Source organism: Heloderma suspectum, chromosome 4 (genome assembly GCF_057233095.1).
Source record: "Heloderma suspectum isolate Gila_16-S chromosome 4, 16-S_ref, whole genome shotgun sequence".
Classification (NCBI taxonomy): domain Eukaryota; kingdom Metazoa; phylum Chordata; class Lepidosauria; order Squamata; family Helodermatidae; genus Heloderma; species Heloderma suspectum.
Genome location: NC_139461.1, coordinates 269643457 through 269662211, shown reverse-complemented (window position 1 = coordinate 269662211; position 18755 = coordinate 269643457). Strand labels below are relative to the sequence as shown.

General features: G+C 45.8%; 1 protein-coding gene across 1 annotated transcript in view; it reads left to right on the top strand.

Annotated features, from left to right (window-relative positions):
• Positions 1–18755, top strand: part of NECAB3 (N-terminal EF-hand calcium binding protein 3) — a 136967-nt gene that overhangs the window by 36615 nt on the left and 81597 nt on the right. Inside the window, exons 2-3 of the mRNA XM_084848363.1 lie at positions 5554–5578; positions 7895–8003. Coding sequence (XP_084704489.1) covers positions 5554–5578; positions 7895–8003 — 134 coding nt within the window. The remainder of the gene's footprint in view (positions 1–5553; positions 5579–7894; positions 8004–18755) is intronic.

Below are 18755 nucleotides of genomic sequence, written 5' to 3'. Positions count from 1 at the left end.
GAAAATGTTGGTTTCCTTATTTAGATGGAAAACTCTCTGAAATCTGGCTAATGGACTCTCCGAGAATGCAGAATGATATTCCACTAATCTCTGGCAGACTCAGCGTCTGTCTCCCACAGGTACCCATTACCTAACTCCAGTAAGATGAGAGCAGGTTTGTTTTAGCGCAGCAACACCACAGGTTGCACAGAGGTGTTTTGTTGTGGTGGAAAAGTCTATAGTGGTGTTCATGTGCTCTCCAAGTCAAAGAAGACCCATCAGAAGGTATTTGAAGTCAGGAGCTTTTCGAATGCCATTCTCCTGGCAAAGGCTCTCACATCAGAAAGTACAATAAGAAAATCCCAGATTCACTAGATCAATCTAAAGAAACATACCTGTCCATTGTTCCTATTTAGCAAAGGCAGGCCATGTTTTCTGGAATATGTCCCTGGAAATTAACTGCCCTAACTCTGGCTCTATTTTTTTTGGGTGGGGGCCTTGATCTTATTTTATCTCCCAAATTTCTCAGCCCACAAATAAAGTGGAGAATTTTGAGAGACCATCTGCGCACAGCTCTAGCATTCATCACTAAAAGCACATTCTGCAGACTGAATCATGGTCCAAGCAGTGGAGGCTGGTGGCTCTGATTTCAGTGGGGCTGTGCATCCACTCCAGGTTTCAGTCAGAACCAACTAGAACTCTAAAGGAGCTGTCTAAGGTGCTGAGCCACAGCCCCCAAATAGGCTCAGTATCTTAGATAGCTCCCTTAGAGTTCTGGCTGGTTCTGATTGAAACCCAGAGTGGATTCACAGTCCCCACTGAAATCAGAGCCACCAGCCTCCACTGGGTCCAAGTATGAAGTTCTGTCTTCCATTTGAGCTTAGTACAATTGCACAGGTCAGGAGTGCTGAATCTTGGACTTGCGGGCTAAATCTGCCCCTCCGGGATGCACTGTATGTTCACTCCCCCTTCCCCATGTCACCAGGTGGTTCTGCTTTTCCCCGGCCCCTTGGTCATTTCCTAGGCTTTTCCATGGTTTTTTCCCCATTCTAAAAGGTTGAAATCCCTCGCCTAGGGCTCAGCTACTGGCAGTAAGAGCTTTAAGCTGAACTGTGCTGCTATTTTTCAAATTTTGGCCCTGCCCCCTTTGCCTTCAGCCCTGCCCACCACTGGAATGCAGCCCCCAAGTGCTTCTCCAAAATTGATTTTCAGCACCCCTAGCATGGGCAGCTAGTCTGATGGAGCAGCCAACCCAGCCTTTTGAATGCACTTGAGTTCCAAAGAGGCTTGAAACTCAGTCCATTATAATGCTGCAGTACCTGTGCCAGCTTTTTACAAATGAATGCAATACATTGTGATCTTCTCAGTGCAACTGAAGCCAGCCAAGTGTGTTCTGATTACCTCAGCTCATGCCAGCGCCTGGAGAGAGGTGGGATCGCTCAGTCCATCTTTTTTGGAAGATGGGAGAGTGAGTGGGGAGGAGCCAAATTGTTTTTCAATTCCTGCGTCTAATAATTCACATTCTTCTGACACTCGCAAAAAAACGGATTCTTCCATGACCTCATTTTCCCAGAAAATTGGTTTCCTGTATTGAGCACTTTTGCCATACTGAGGAAGTTTTATGAAGATACTCCCGGCAATTGATGCCTTTTAAAATATTAGCATGACCTCCCAAAGGGGAAAGAGAGCTGCTAATGAGCAGCATTGTCTCAGCTGGATAGATTTATAAGGGGTGCTGTAGGATGGTGAATTTTAATGTAGTGGTTCAGTAGTGGCCTACTCGTGGCTTGGGTCTTCCTTCCCTCTGGTCAGGGATATCAGACAAAGTGGATTTGTGATAAACATGTGTGAAAATACTCATTTCAGGTGACTCCATGGATTCTTTCCCTTCCTCTTTCACTCTCCCAATGGGTCTGCCCCAGATGTAAGACCTGAAAGTCACTGGCTGAACTTTGCAAAAAGACTTCCAAGAGAGATTCCAGCGTGAAAGTGTAGAAGTAGAATTTTATAAATAAATTCAATTCTGGACTTGGTTTGGACTTAGTTGGAACTCTGGGATTCTTTTCTACTACGGTTGTTAAATTAACACAGTACAGCTGGAAAGACATAATTGTAATGATTGGAACAGCAAGGTACAAGAAAAGATACAATTATTCAAAGTGTTTGGAAGACTATAATTGCTATAGTTAAGTATTTTGTCTAACTTATTATTATGAGGTTTGCTATTTATTTATTGACTTTAATTTTGCATATATGTTTTTTAATTATTGAGATTTTTGTGTGCAAATGTTATAGTTCTTTATTTGGTAATATTGAATTTGTATGTAATTAGAGCATATTACTTTCAAATTAACCCCCCCCCCCATAAAACAACAGGGGGAGGAAGAGAGATCTCCAGTGACTGCTGCCCTGAATTAGTTATTCTGTTCTTACCTTGCATATATATTTGGTTTCTGCATAGATCCACTGCTACCATTTGCATTTCATGGCATTTCGACCCAAATAATTACAAATGTTTTTTCTTGTGTATTCTCATGTGTGTGTGCGCACGCGCACGTGTATGTATGTGTGAGACAGAGAGAGAGAGAGAGAGAGAGAGTCCATTCTTCCATCTGAATGTCTACCTATCCATCCATCTGTCCATCCATCTATGCCCTGAGGATTTTACAATCTAAAACTTGATGCAAAGGAGACACTAGAGGAAGGTGGGAGAATGGAACAGAATAAATAGCAGAAGAATATGCATTCATTTTAGTTTACCTTGGTTACAGCTTAATTACAATAGAGGGCATGGGACTAGGGGGTTGTGTCAAAAGCTCCATGGAGAACATAGGTTTTGAGGAGGGATTTGGAGTATGTAAGAAAAGTGCATCATGCAGGAATTCTGGGAGACAATTCCAGATGCAAGAGGCAGCAAAGGAGAAAAGAGTTTATTGTTTAACCAAACAGGTTATTACAATAATATAACAGGGGGAAAAACCCATAATTGAGTAGGTTATACATGGGCATGTGTGTCTGCCAATTGAGGATAACACTTTAGCCCTATTCAGGTTTTCTATAATTGATTACAGTAAATATGCGAGGAGTGGGAATGTGCTAGCTCCACCCCATCGATCATACACACGGAGAGCGACTTTCTGAGGAGGAAAGCCTTCTGTGTCCGTGGGGGCTTTCCACATGAACTGGAGTGTTGGAAACTCAGCGTTCCAGATCACATGGAGAGCTCCCATGGGCACAGGAGGCTCTCCTCTTCACAGAGTCACCCTCCATGAGTAGAAGGCGACAAACACGACAGCAGAGGGGGTGGGTCTAGTGGTCCCCCTCCTTGCATGTTTACTGTTGTCAGTTACAGAACACCTGAGGAGAGCTTTTGTGTCTCTGATGAAGTTGGCTCTAGTCCATGAAGGTTTAGGCCATGATAGAATTATTAGTGCTCAAGATGGATAGGATTATTTTGCTGTTTTTCTTTTTATCATTATCAAGGAGTTTATGTAGGGGGAAACCCATCTTTCTTTCGTGCTGTCAGATTTAGGGATATTTTCCCCTTGACAACACAATGCACAAGACAGTTCATTTAAAGTTTTATTCTGGTATATTTTAAGCCAAAACCTCATTCTCTCAAGTTGCTGAAAATTTAAAGATGTGAGAGTAACAGGAATGGAGCGAAGATGCAATTCAGGGTTTTCCCCCCCCCCTTTGTGGGGCTCCCTCAAGCACTCCTACCTAGAATGTATAAAGGAGTGAAAGAATGCTCCTCAGTGCCCTACATGTGTTAAAGCATAGACAACACTCCATGGAGGCCTTGCAGATCACAGGATAGGAAAAGCGCTCTGAATTTGCAAAGGATAATGGTTCCCTAGCCATGAGGTTCCTCTCATGCATGCTCAGCCATAATTGGTGTTCTTGTAGGATGAACTGTCCTGCAACGGAATGCCCAGTAGAGAAGCAATGTTGTATAGGAAACCCAGCACCGATTCTGATCTGGACACAATGCACAAGTCACATATTGATACTGCAGTGGCACCAGTGTCTTACATTTGGGATTGCCAATCCAGTGATTTCTTATGGATGCAATAACTTTGAGGCATATATGGAATTCCTCAGCCCACAAATCATGCCCCATTAGTTTTAGTGGAGGCAGAAGATTCCTTTCCCCCTGCAGTTCTCCTGCATCCATTAGAAGAAATTCCTCCACATGCTTTGTCATGGCACACTTTTTGCTCTGGCCTTGGAGTGCAATATAACCCCACACTTGTGCTAGCACAGAAACCCTGTTCACAGGTGTTCAAAATGTGGTGAAAACCAATGCTCAGGAAGGGGTGCATGAGCATGCCAGGCTGACCTCTTCGATCACCATTTCCATTGCCCAGATGTGGAGGGTGACTTTCTGAAGCGGAGAGACTCCTCTAGCCAGGATTTTCCAGGTTTCTAAATCACAGGGAGGGTCTCCACAGAGACGGAAAGCTCTTCCCCGGAGAATATTGCCCTGCACATGTACAGGGCGATGAAAACAGTGCTGGAGGCTGTGGGGCTAGTGGGCTTTCCCTCCTTGCACATGTAAGGTGCTTGGATTCCGCACACATGATTAAGGCTAGTCTCTGTGGAGGCTGGTGGCTCCTATTTCAGTGGGGCAGTAATCCGCTCTGGGTTTCAGTTAGAACCAGTAAGAACTCTAAAGCAGTGATCCAAAGCACTGAACCTTATCCCCAAAATGGGTGCAGCACCTTGGATAGCTCTTGGCTAGACTCATCCTTAGGACAGGTCCAGACATCTCTTATTTAGGAACTGGTTATACTGCAGTCCATACTCACAGGATGCTTCAGCCCATGATGGCCCACCCATCTGCCCATGCCCATGGAAAGGGAGTTTGCCTCTTCCAGGGGCACTTCCCTCATTCCCATTGTTACAGTGACAAACCAGGAAGCTGCCATCCAGAGATACCTCAGGTGGCCACTTAAGAACGCAGAACCACCAAAGCTGAAGACAAAAGAGCACACCAATTTGCATAAAATATGCACATGCTAATTTATCTGCACAGATGCAATTTTAAAAATAAAGACTATCATTTAAATAGAAATGCAAAGCATCTCATCAGAGTGGGGAAGAGGGTAGCCAGGTGGCCTGCCTAGAGCGCAATCCTATGCATTTTTAGACAAAAAAAAGCTCTACAACTCCCAGCATACCCCAGCCTTGTAGGGCTTTTCTCTGTCTAAACATAGGATTACATCCTTAGCCTGTTGTCCAGGTGCTAAATGTTGATGGGCCACTTCTTTATCTTTAAATTGGATTTGGGCTGGACATTCCTTCAAATAGAGGACTCCTTCAGATAGAGGTCTATTCTCTGACAGCCCTTCAAATAGTGGACTGTCCTTTGCAAAAGAGGACACTTGGCCGCCCTAGCTCAGGTACCCAGTAACTAGGATTGACCTCATATGTGTGTGGCTCACTGATTTAGCTAATTTACTATGCAGGAGCTATTGGTAATTTATACTGTTTCTGTGTTTTGTTTGTCACACACACACACACATGATTTACCCCCCAAGATTGTCTTGAATTTTTTTTTTTCCTTTTCAGATTTTTCGACGAGCTGACAAGAATGGTAAGTGACCCTCTGCATGATTTCCTTGCCCCTCTTTCTTTTTATTTAATTATTGTAATTTAAACAGATCGCTTTCCCCCATCTCAAAGTCTAGGGATGGGCAACAAATACATTTAACAGAGCACTGAATATTTCAAATATCATTTTGAGAATAAAATTTGTTAAAAAAAAAAAAAACCAACCCAAATTTCATTTCAATTCTGCCTCTCCTCAAAGGAGCTCAAGGTGGCATATCCTCCTCCCCACCCCACACAATTTATCCTCATAACAACCCTATGAGGTAAATTAGGTTGAGAGCTAGTGACTGGCCCAAGGCCACCCAGTGAGCTTCATGGATGGGGAATGGGTATTTGAACCATGTCCTATAACTGCTACACCACACCGACTCTCACTGTTTCCAAGGTTTTCTCTGAAACAAAGGGCTAGAAGTAGGGATGTTGGAGAAATCTCCAGCGGATTCAAAAGAGTTCAGATTTCTATGAATCTGACCAGCAGATTCTGCAGCAGATCAGCTTTTTCAAAGTGACATGGATTCTGTAGACTTGTGGACCAATTTTTCACTGGGGGGGGATTTGCACTAATGTGCATTAGCACTAATGTGAATGAGAACAAGTAGAACAAAATTAGGGTTAAAAAAAATCTGATTCCATCAATGAGTGGATGACAGAACAAAAGATGCCTGACAACAAAGAAACACAGACAGAATGTATTTAACAAAATATGTACATCCCGGGCTAGAAGCTTCTAAATAAAAGCCTAGATTCTCAGGATTCCAAATTCTTCAGCAGATAAGCAAACTCAAGGCGTCATAGGTGACTGAGATGCACCTAGGCTTATTTATAGCATTGCTGACCCACTCTGCAACCCATTATTAATTTTTAATCCCCAGATGTTACCCACATGCCTTTGTCCATTGCTGTCTATCACTATGACAGTTGCTGCCTATTATTTCCCATACTCATAGCAATCCATAGCTCTTGCTCTGCCCTTATCATGCAAACCTGTATGTCAATCATTCTTTCTACTTGGGTCAATCCCAACTTTTAATGCTGATCCTTCATTGCTGTTCTGCAATCTACTTTGACCATTATATATCCTGTGGCTACTGTGTTTGCAACTCTCTCTATACCAAGTTTTATGGTGATATTTTTAGATTCATCATGGACACTTGGCTTTTGTGAAGTCCATTTGACAATTGGTTTTTCTTAACTGTAGTTGCCATTGTTTTCTCAGTGTCTTGCAACACTGGTTTTTTTTATCCCTGATTTACAGATGGCAAACTGAGGCTGCTCTGTATTAACTCACTCAGATGGAGACTATGGCTGGATTTTAACCCAGGTTTCAGAAGTCCATCCTTTGGGCAGCTCTTATTATTCAAAGGAAATTGCAATCTGAGGGAAAAGGGAGGACTCCCACTGCCTAGGTGTGGCTGAGGAAGAGGTGATATGGATCCCGTGATGATGAGCCTGTAAACAGGCCACCTGTACAGATTTTTGATGACTTTGGTTCATGCCTGCATCTGATGCTAGAAGCTTCTGTGCAGGTTCAGTATAATAGCACTTCCTTCATGCCTATGCTCTGACTCAGCAGTGGTAGTCAGTAAACATTAGGGATGGGCAGATGTGTCAAGTTCAATTCTGCTCAGTTTCTCAGTTATCCAACATTCCATTCATTCCATCCCATTTCCACATCACTTAAAAAAAAATTAAAGCCAGCATGAAAATTCATGCATATGTCTCCTAATAATACACATTTTTGTAATAACTATTCCTAGCATATTCATTTTTTCAGGCAATTTTCCTGAATAGAATGTGTTTTTGTGTGCACTCCCCCTCCCCCCCATATGCATTTTGGTAGGCACTTTTTAATTTGCTAAATGCATCACAAAATTCAGAAAAGTGTAAATATTGCTATGTAATTCCATTCCAGTTCATGATTTGGTACATTCACATTAAAATGTGAACTGAATGGATTTTTCACTCATCCCCAGGAAACATGCAGACCTTCCTTTTTTCTTCAGTTCCTGCATGTGCTATAGCTGTTCACGGGAGTGGTCTCCCTGCACGAACAGCGCAATATGTGAGCGTAGAGTTCGTGGATCTCCTCTGCAGCAACCCCTGCCACCTCCAGAATAACAAAATTTATCTTTACCACTGCTAAGATTGCTCAACAGAAACTTATGAATTCCTGGCTCAAATGTCATCACTTTCTCCTAGTATACCAAGCATGTTTAGACAATGAATGAATCCTATGGGGACCAGTGTGAGTCTTGCTTTACAAAGGTGTAATTCTTCTTCTTCTTTCATTCAAATGCAGATGATGGAAAGTTGTCATTTGAAGAGTTTAAGAACTGTTGTGCGGATGGCATCCTCAGCTCTGAAGAACTGTGGGAATTGTTTAGTGGCATTGACAGGCGTCATTCAGGGTAAGTAGGAGTCTATTACAGACAAGGAGATTTAAATCAGAATCGCTCAACTCAATTTACCACCCCCATTGGACTGCATCAGTTTGCATTGGACTGGGGCAGAGAAAGCTCCCAAAACAAGCAGGTGCATTACGTTCAAATTGAAGATAAGATTTTTAAAAAACTATATAATGGAATCATCAGATAGAGGATGCAGAAATTTACTGGGAAAAGGCTGTAGCTCAGTGGTAGAGTACATGCTTTGCATGCAAATGTTCCCTGGCTTTCCCTGGCATCTCCAAAAGACCTCTGCTTGAAACATTAGAGAGGAGATGCCAATCAGCGTAGACAATACTGAACAAGAAGATCTGAATAACAAGGGATGTGAAGTTTTTGAAGGCTGTGTCTTTCCATCCTACTTGTTTTCTTTTCATAGAACAGGAGTGGGCAAATTCCATGTGTCTGAGGGTCAATTCCTCCTCCCAAGCCCACTGTGGGATACTCCTCTCCCCACCGCTGACAAAATGTCTGCTGCTGCATTGCTGATTTTGCTGCCACAATTCGGTGGTGCAGTGGCATCCAAAAAGTTGCAATCTTCCTTTAAAACATGGCACACAGGAAGCATGCACCTTATTAGAAAGCAAAATCATGCTTCTGGGAGGTGAGGGAGGCTAGGGCTGTAAAAATGGCCAGGGCGGCTGCACATGGCCCATGTTTTGCCCACCCCATCATAAAAGAATCCTTGATTAAACTGGGTTTAATGGATACATAATTAATATAGAAGACATAACATATCAGGATGAGATCAACAGTTATGGCTAGGCAGATGGTATTGGTTCTCTTGTTTCACATGGGATTTGCATTCCACTGAAGTTGGTTAAGTTTAAATTAAGTGTAGCCCTATTCCATCTTGCTGTATTTTGAGTTTTGAAAAATATATGGGCTGGAATATGTAGAAGAACGTGCTTTAGGTTTGATGATTAGGCTGGATTATCTTCAGTCTGTCTCCAGATTTACAGTGCTAGTATGATTTCATAATTCAATAAGACTATAGTATAGTTTGTCTGAGAGCCACAGAAGGCTGCTTGAAGCCAGTATGGCAGCATTACACAGCTTGAAGATTAAACTTGGTAAGCCTGGGAATTAAAGCTGTTTTAAAAATAGCCCAGACTCTGATCATAATTAAGATAACATATTCACTTCACAGCAATATGCCTGAATTGCTTGGATCAAAATCAGCTTTGCTATTTTTGACCAAGGACAAGTGAAAATAACATGTAAATTCTCTAAGAATTGTGCAAGGAAGATTTTTTTAAATATGTTTTCTGTTTTTAAACAATGGCTGCATTTGCATATCACAGTAAGCCAGAATTTTGAAAAATCTTGGCTTATTGCGAAAAAGCCAGCACGCTGATGCATGCTGCTCGATTGCTCCTGGTTGGTTCCTCCTGCAAGCGGAAGTGGCTAAACAAATCATGGCCCTTTCATCTGTGGTTTGCTTATCATGATGTGCCAACTGGGAACTCTGGCTTTCCTTCCCCAGCCAAGCCAAAGTCATAAGCCATAGTTTGTCCTTGCATGCTGGCTTGTTCTTCAAAATTCTGGCTTATTGTGATGTGTGGGCACAGCCAATGTAATACAGTTCCATCCATCACAGCATAACTTAAAGAAAATAAGGGCACAATCCTATGCATGTTTAGGCAGAAAAAAAGGCCTACAACTGTTGTAGGCCTTTTTTCTGTCTAAACGTGAGTAGGATTGCGCCCTAAAGGAATTGAACTATTTAAAAAAATGGCCTTTCTGCTCTGTAGACTCAGGTGGGCCTGTTTGCTTGTTTTGAATGGACGGTATATAGACAAAAAAGAGGCTTCCCAAAGGAAAGTGGCTTAGAAACGCAGACTATCTGTAAGCATTTCAGGTGGCTGGACTCGATGGTCTTATAGGCCCCTTCCAACCATACTACTATGCTATGATAATATATGTTGCTTAACATTTGTCTGTCACTTTCAAGCATTCACAGTGCTTCACGTGCATTATCTAGTTGTAATCCTTATAACAACTCTGAAAGGTAAGTCAGTATTATCTCCCATATTGCAGATGGGCAAACTGAGGCTGACACAGAGTGGTTTGCCTAAGGCCACCAAGTGAGTTCCTGGCAGAGGCTTGATTCGAACTGAGGACTTCCTGATTGACAGCTCAGTCCCTTAGGCCCTACACGAGACCCGCTTTGTGACAGTGTTTATTGCAATACCTTGCAGCAGCTGTCCCTATTGTAGACAATAATTAAGGGATCAAAACAAATTCTGACCTGCCCGGAGCTTGAAAGGAAATGAGCAACAGCAGCCCTTGTCCTCTGCTGCCCTTTAGGGAGCTTCTGCACTCTTCCTGGCTCCCTCTCCCAGGGTTATTGTTTCCTGTCTCCTGTTCCTTGCTCACCCATCTGCAAAATCTGCTCTCTTGAGCCACTCCAGTATAATTTTCCTCCTCTTCAGTCCCATGCTGCTTCTGGCCTCATAGGTGGATCTTGCAGAGCTCATGAAGCATTTCCTCAGGTATCTGTGCATCAGCATCACATCTCACCTTTCTGGTGCAATGAAGATGCATGACTTTGGCTGCTTTCCATAGAGCTCAAAGGCTGCTTAAGGGGAGAAGCGGGAGCTAAGTGGTCGAGCCCAGGACTTGTATGCAGAAGGTCCTAGGAAAGACCCCTGTCTGAAACCCTGGACCGCCGCTGCCAGTCAGTGTAGAGTTAACAATACTGAGCAAGACAGATGGATGCCCTGACTTGGCATACAGCAGTGGTGGCTCCGGTGTCAGTGGATCTGTGAATCCACCCTAGGGGCTCAGCACCTTGGATAGCTCATCTAGAGTTCTAACTGGTTCTGGCTGAAGCCCAGATTGGATTTACAGCCCCACTGGCAGCGGAGTCACCAGCCCCCACTGGTATACGGCAGCTTCCTACATTGCTAGTTCCACAAAGGAAATAATATGTAAACTGCCGCTCTAGATATGGAGCGGTATATAAATATTGTAAATAAATATTGTAAATAAATGTAGGCCATCATGTGCAACAATCGCGGATGCAATCGTTGAGTTGTATGCACAAACACAAGTCGCGTGCAGGCAATAGGGCACACTCAATGCACAGAAGGGGTGGGTGGGATCATGGGGGCACCCTGCACACCCAGCCTCCATGCATAGACCATAGCTTGTGCACAGACCCTACATGTGTAAAAGCTTTATACACAGATGGTCAGTTTTTGCACAATCTGTACCTTTTGCAGGCCGACAACATATAGACAGAACCAGCGTACATGCACGAGTTGTCCGCCCAAATGATGATCCAGGCATGAAAGTTGGAGGCGGGGGCCTACCACTGCAGTTCCCCCCCCCTTCCATGTGTGGAATGTACCCTGTTTGCAGTCATCTGCCCAGAGCTATCATCGGCAGTATGCCTACATACCCCAGTTGATGGGGAACATGGGTGGGAGGGTGCTGTTGTACTCCTGTCCTGCATGTGGGTTCCTGGTCGATAGCTGGTTGGTTGGCCACTGTGTGAATACAATGCTGGACTAGATGGACCCTTGGTCTGATCCAGCACAGCTCTTATGTTATTATGTTAGCTATAGTGTACACATCCTAAGGAGCCACAGCCAATTGCAGCATCCCAGAATGAGTCCACACAGTACATTATATACATATGTGATTATTGCACATGCAGGTAGAATGTTATTTCCTGCAGGGTAATTCTTCATGCATTTTGTGAGGTTAGACTGGATCGCCTGCCACAGGCTCAGCCAGGCATATATGGGGTGTAGCTGGTGTCATTGGTCTGATCTCAGCACTGACCAGCTTTTGGCACAGGACCCTCAAAAAGCTGCAGTTCTGTCTGGATGCCAAAAGCCAATTCAAGTCCATTGAATCATCCTGTAGCTGTGCAGCTGAAACGTAGCAGTAGGTAATGGAAAACTGCAGCTGCCAGAGATGAAAAGAGCTGGGTCATGTAAATTGGCCAGGAGCGATCATAACCAGGTCCCATCTGGGACTATGGGCTCATGGTTCAGAGGCTGTGACTATCAGGAAGAAGCAAAAGAATTATAGAGTTGGAAGGGATCTCAAAGATCATCCAGTCCAAACCTCTGCTGATGCAGGAAATCAACTACTATAGCATCCCCCAGAGGAGGTCATTTGGCCACTCTTTAAAATCCTCCAGCAAAGGAGAGTCTACCAGGACCCTAGATGGCCCTGACATTTTTTCCCCTCTCTCATAATGCAAGAACCCAGTGGGGTCATCTCATGAAGCTGATTGCTGGGACATTCAGGACAGATCAAAGGAAGTACTTCTTCACACAGCGCGTAGTCCGACTATGAAATTCACCACCACGAGACATAGCGATGGCCACCAATTTGGATGGTTTTAAAAAGGGGTTAGACAAATTCCTGGAGGAGAAAACTATCAGTGGCTACTAGTCTTGATGGCTATGTGCTACCTCCAGTACTAGAGACAGTGAGCCTATGTACACCAGTTGCTGGGGAACATGGGCAGGAGGGTGTCTTGCACTTGTGTCCTGCTTGTGGGTTCCTGGTTGACAGCTGGTTGGCCACTCTGCACCCTTGGTCTGATCCAGCAGGGCTCTTCTTATGTTCTTAACTTAGACACAGAATCATTGCCAGTGTCTGCTCATATTGCTCTGCTAAATGTGGAAATAAGTCTGTCTCGGGTTTATTTTTGCCAGACAAACTGATTCCCATGTCCCTGTAAACAAAAGATGCTCCAATAAGACAGCAACACTGATTGAGTAAGTCAGTCAGGGTCAGTTTTTGTAGTGTGGATTTGGATCGGGGGTGGGCAACTGAAATCAGGGATGGGGCTGGATGACCCCACCCACCCAGCCCAGCCGAGCCCAGCCCAGCCCAGCCCAGGCTAAATGACACCTGGAACCAGCTTTGTGGCATGCACATTGGACAAGGTCCATGTGCAGTGAAGCCGAATGGGGAGAGGACATGAAGCAGGCGAAGCTGCTTAGCCTGGCTTTGCTCATCCTTTGCCTTCCCTGCAAGCATTGGATGAGTGCACAGCCACTGCACCCTTGTTATTTCCGATCACAGGTCAATTATCTTTCTCTCAATGCCCCCTCCAGAAGTCCCCGGTAGCCCCCAGGCTAGGGGGCTGGGCTTGGGGAAGGAGAAGGGCTTTGGGAGAAGACTGGGCCTGCAGAGGCAGCCCAAGCTTCCACAGGCCAGATGTGCCACCTCTGCAGGCCAGATAAGGCCCACGGGTGGAGGTTGCCCACCCATGATTTGGATGAAAACATGGGCTGGTCTTCAAGGGAGGCTGAAAGAAGCAGCACTAGGCACTTGAGGAGAAGCAGGTCAGCTTTGGGCACAGTGTGGTGTGGCCACAAACACCAATGCTATGGCAATGAGAATGAGGAGAATCCCTTTTCCCTCATGCGCTGTCCCCATTCCTAGTGACCTTGAAGTCATCACCAGAAAAGAATCGCTCGTCCTTGCTTGGAAAGGCCGGCTGGAGACAAACAGTAGCTTTCCATGGGGTTGAAAGCAGCCCAAGAGAAGCACTGCTCCCTGGCGGGAGCGCAGGCTTCCAGCAGTGGCTTGTGAAGGAGCAGGCCACTGCCACTAAGCCGCAGCCTAGAGGGAGGGCTCTGTACCCGAACTTGGGGGCAGCATGGAAGCAGCGTAGGCAAGTGGGTGTCTGCACAGCCCATGTGCATGCCTGCTAACTGCCCGTGTGGTGCTCAGGTGGCCGGCCGACTGATGCCAGTGATCTGCACCTGTGCGGCAGGTGCGCATCTGCATGGTGCTGTCCTGGATGCCCCCTGCCTGTCCCAGCCTCACAAAACCCAGCGGTGCAGGCCCAGGGCTCCCCACTTCCTAGGTCTCCTCTCCTGCATGGGAGGAAAAGAAGAGAGCCACCAGAGCAGGAAGAAAAGGAGAGAGATCCTCTTCCAGTGCACGCAGACACCGTTTGTTTATCCCAGCTTTGCCCAACAGGGTGTTCTTCAGATGTCTTGGACTAGAACCCCATCTGCTGGCTGGGAATGATGGGAGCTGCAGTCAGTGGAGGCTGGTGGCTCTGAGGTCATTGGGGCGGTGAATCCGTACCAGGTTTCAGTCAGAACCAGTCAGAACTCTAAAGGCGCTATCCAATGTCAGTGGGGCAGTGAATCTGCTCTGGGTTTCAGTCAGAACCAGTCAGAACTCTAAAGGCGCTATCCAAGGTGTCTCCCCCCCCCCAGAATGCCCCTCCCCAGCTTCTCTGAAATTTAATTTGGCCCTCGGGCTAAAAGAGGTTTCCCAGCCCTGACCTACAACCTTCACCTAGCCTTCTTGGGCCATAGTAGCTCCCATGGCAACCTATCACCTGGAGTTTAACAAACAAAGGATATGCCAGGCCAGATCTGGCCAACAGGTATGACCAGTTTTAACCCTCTCCTGTCCACCCCCCCCCCCAGCTCACAACAGTACAATTTATGGAAATGGCAAGGTGGGGTTATTTTTTCCATTTTCTTAGTTAGCATTGTTGTTAAAAATATTTATTTGCAATACTTTTAGATTTTAATATATGCTTTACTAATGTCATTATTTAAATGGTTATATTATTTTACACATTTTTACGGTGTCCCTGACGAAGAGTAATTAAAACATGTTGGTCTGCATGCATTGTAGTTCTGTGCATCTTAGAAGGTCTCTTGTCTTTTCCAACATGCCTCACATACACACCCCCGCCCTCAAGCTGCAGCTCCATACTTTTGTTGCTACTGGTCAAACAGGTTTTGGAGGTTTGCGGATAACCTGCAGCCCCTGTTTTACCAGGAGTAAAAATGGGATGAGTGTACACACCAGGAGCAGCGATGCCTTTCTTAAACCCAATTCAACACTCCCCCAGCCCCACACACAAATGGTCTGACTAGACTATAAAGAAACATACACACTGACTTTAACCTCTGTATCATTCTGTTCTATAATGAGTTTTCCCCCATCATCTGCCAAGCAGTTTCCCCCAGCTGTCAATTATAGTCCATGAAACATCAGTAACTGAGTCATGCAGAGGTTAGCAACAAAGCAGCCATCTACAGGACAGTTGATGTGGCTGTCATCCATATACATTTCAATATATGCTGTTAGCAAGCAAGCTGGTGAGCAGGAACATCATTAACCCTCAGTTTTCAGGACAGGGAGCACTCAGAGTCAGCACGAAAACAGCCATATGTCTCCCTCCTCTTGATCTGAGCCTCACTGGCTGCGGTAATGTAACCACGACCAGTTACACCTCTCGGGCATCTGCTGTTGGAGAGAGCGCCTCCGCCTCTGGAGCTAAGAGGATTGATTCTCTTTACTCCGGTGTCTGCATGTGGCAGACACATTAGGAATTAGCATTAATTGACTTGAGAGTGGAAATTGCTTTTGCTACTGCATATAGCAGTAGCTTCGTTGAAGCTTTATATATGACATTAATGGATGCATCCAAAGTTACAGTTTCAGCTGGGAGATCCAAAGGCTTGCAGTTTCAGCTGGGGAAGGAAAATCCTCCGTTTTCAGCTCAGGAAGTTTTATGAGCAGCCTCTATTCAATAACCATTGGAAAAGGTAGCTGTGCTTTCTCATAACGTGTGACCACAGCTCAGCCTTGGAATCAGTCAACTTAAAAAGCTGCCATATAGGAAGTCAGACAAAATGGGTCCATCTAGCTCAGTATCGTCTACACTGATGGGCAGGAGCTCTGCAGAGGCTAATCTACATGTGTGCTTTATCCTTGTACTCTAACATCTGGCTTCTGCATGGGACACATGATGCACAACCCAATCCATTGTGCTGATCTTATTTCTCCCAATATTCCATTTTTCCGCAAGCCACTTTTATGTAGGGCTGTGCACCGCTTCAGCCCAAATCCCGAATCCTGAAGCAGATCAGGGTGTTTCGGATAGAAGCGGTCCAATTGGGAGCGGCCCAAAGCATCCTGAAGCAGGGTGGATCGCTCCAAAGCGCTGCAGGCTGCTTCAGCCCAGTCCAAACAGCCACACACCCAGCCACACAAGCCCTCTGCTCCTTACCTGGACCCATGGGGAGTGCCCGCAGCCGCCACCATCTTGGAGGGGGTCGCGATTTTCTTCTAAAATGGCGACTCTTCTTCCGGTAAGTAAATGGTGCGCAAATTGCAGCTGTAAAGGGAGGCCAAAGCAGGTTGGCCCTGCTCTGGATCAGTTTCTGGAGAGGGTCAGGGGCTCCCTGCACAGCCCTACTTTTACAACAGTTTTTCCAGTGCTTGCGATTTCCATTTGCTACAAAGACATATAACACCATGTGTGGTATTATAACTCTTACTAGTAGGAGTGGCTTTAAAGCTGTAGAAAGTGTTTTGCAACAGTCCCACCCCCCCTCACCCACCCCGGGCATGTCCTTCTCCTCCTCTTTTCATTCTCCACTTTTTCTTCACAATGATTTACAGGCAGGAAAAAAACAAAAACAAACACCCCATAGCACCATGACCTCCCCAACTACTTGTCCTCCCCACGTGTTTCTCCTCCAGCAACAACAACAACAACAACAACCCAGGAAGAAAACCCATAGTTTGTTGTTAGACTGTGAACTCTGGGTTATTCATGGCTGACAACCCATAATTAAACCATAGTGCAGGGTTCGCACATAACAACAACCCATGATTCAACGACAACCCATGTTCAACCTGTTGTCATTATGTGCAAACCAGGTCAATGCTTGCTGGAGGAACCAGAAAATCAGCTGGGAGGGAGAATGGAATGGAATATCCTGGAAGATGGCAAGAACCCTGAATAGGAGCACTCCATACTGCAACATTTTGTTGCAGACCCCAATTGTAGTCCTCCTAATTTGTGGGGTGCTTCCAGACAGACAGCTCCTAATGTTACCATCCAAAAGGCATTGTGCACCTTTTCCATCTTTCCCTTCTTAACAGATATTTTTGTGGTAAGAAAAAAGATAGAAGCAGCAGCAGGAAAACACGGGAGGGTCACAAATGGAAGACATTGTCATCTGGATACCCCTTAAAATACCATGTTTGAGACAGGGTGACTACACAATAAAAGCCTCATCTGGAAGCACTCTTCAATATCCTGGGGCCGATCTACATTGTGTTCGCTAAGGCAAAGACGTCGGTAGAATGTCGCGTTAAATTCAATCGCATTAAAACGTGATTATTCACACTCACTCTGTTTCCCCGTTCCAGTACTTCATCGAATGCACAAGCATGGTTCACACTGTAGCACTCTGCTCTTTTCCTGCTTTTCAAGAAGGCAACTGGCATTGGAGGGGCAGTAACTCTTCCTGTTTCTGCCGATTCCCCACCCACCGTCCCTCTCTTCCTCTATCCCTGTGTGTGTGTGTAGGGATGGCATGAGCATCCGGTTGGGGCTCGAAGCCCAGCGAGAAGTTGCTGGTTCGGCCCCCGGACACCAATTTGCAGATCTAAGTTCTTGCCCGACTCGTGGCGTGCTGAGTCAGGCAAGCACTTGGGCGCCTGCTACCTCAGCAAGAAGAGGGGAAGAAGGCAGCGCCTCTCGTCCTCCCCCCATCATTGCTGCAGTGGCAGTGGCACGGGAGAGGCTGGTCGCTTTCCATATGTTTTCCTGGCCTTATGGAAATGACCACCTTGTCCCTTGCCACTGCCACTGTAGCAGGTGAGGGTGGAGGGAAGAAGGAGGCACCTGTCCTCTTCTCCCCCCCGCCACCTGCTGGAGGCCAGGGTGAGAGGCTGGGGGATGGCTGCCGAGGCTCTTTTCCACGCGCCAGCCCTTGACAGCTGGTGCAAGAAAGTGGCAGCAGCACCCCAGTGCTCCCTCCCTGGTCTCCTCTAGAGAAGGCCAGAGCGAGAGGCTGGGGGGTGGCTGCTGAGGCCCTTTTCCCCATGCCAGCCCTTGACAGCCGGCGCGAGGAAGAGGGGCGGCAGCAGCACCCCAGCACTAAGGATGGGAGAGTCTACTTGCGTCTTCAAAGCTTCAAAGACTGCCCTGTTTTTGTCCGCCACTTTCCGATCACGACATGATGTTAATATTGTCTACAGACATTTTTATTGATGTTAGTCCGTGAATACTGATGACTGTCTGCCTGGATGTGTGTGTGTGTGTTTCCGTTTGGGACAGCATGCGGCGAGCATGAAGGAGACTATGAAAAAATTTACAGTTGCCAGAGCTTGCCCGGGCGAGTGTGCAGAGAAATGGAGCTGGAAAAGCTACAATTCTTCAAAGATTCGAAGATAATTCCTTAATTAAAAAAAAAAAAAAAAAAGCCAAAGCAGGGGATAGAAGGAGGTAAAAGTTGGCAATAAAACTCCGAGTGCTGAGGAAGCGATGCTATCAGTAGCCGGAAGACCGCATGGGGGCGTTGAGAGCTGTGATTGGACAGGAGGGAAATACAAACACCCCCATGTAAGGACAGGTATGGGAGGAAAACGCCACGCCCATATACGTTAACAAAAGCAGAAAAGCAGAGCACATGAATGAAATCTACTCGGAAATCACGGAATTTCAGGGTAATGAAAGTGATAACAGGACAGTGGGAAATTGCGGTTCTGAAAGGGAACAGCGAGAGCATCATGTGAAACAAGGGGAACGAAAACTCATCGGAAACATAAAAAACCCTGAGTGTAGATTGGCCCCTGGTCCCAGAGAAGGGAAAGACAGAGTGTACTTGAAGAAACAGAGTGACAGAAGAACTTGAGAGAAGCAGAATGATGGGGTAGAAAACATACATGCCTGTCACAATACAGATCTAAATT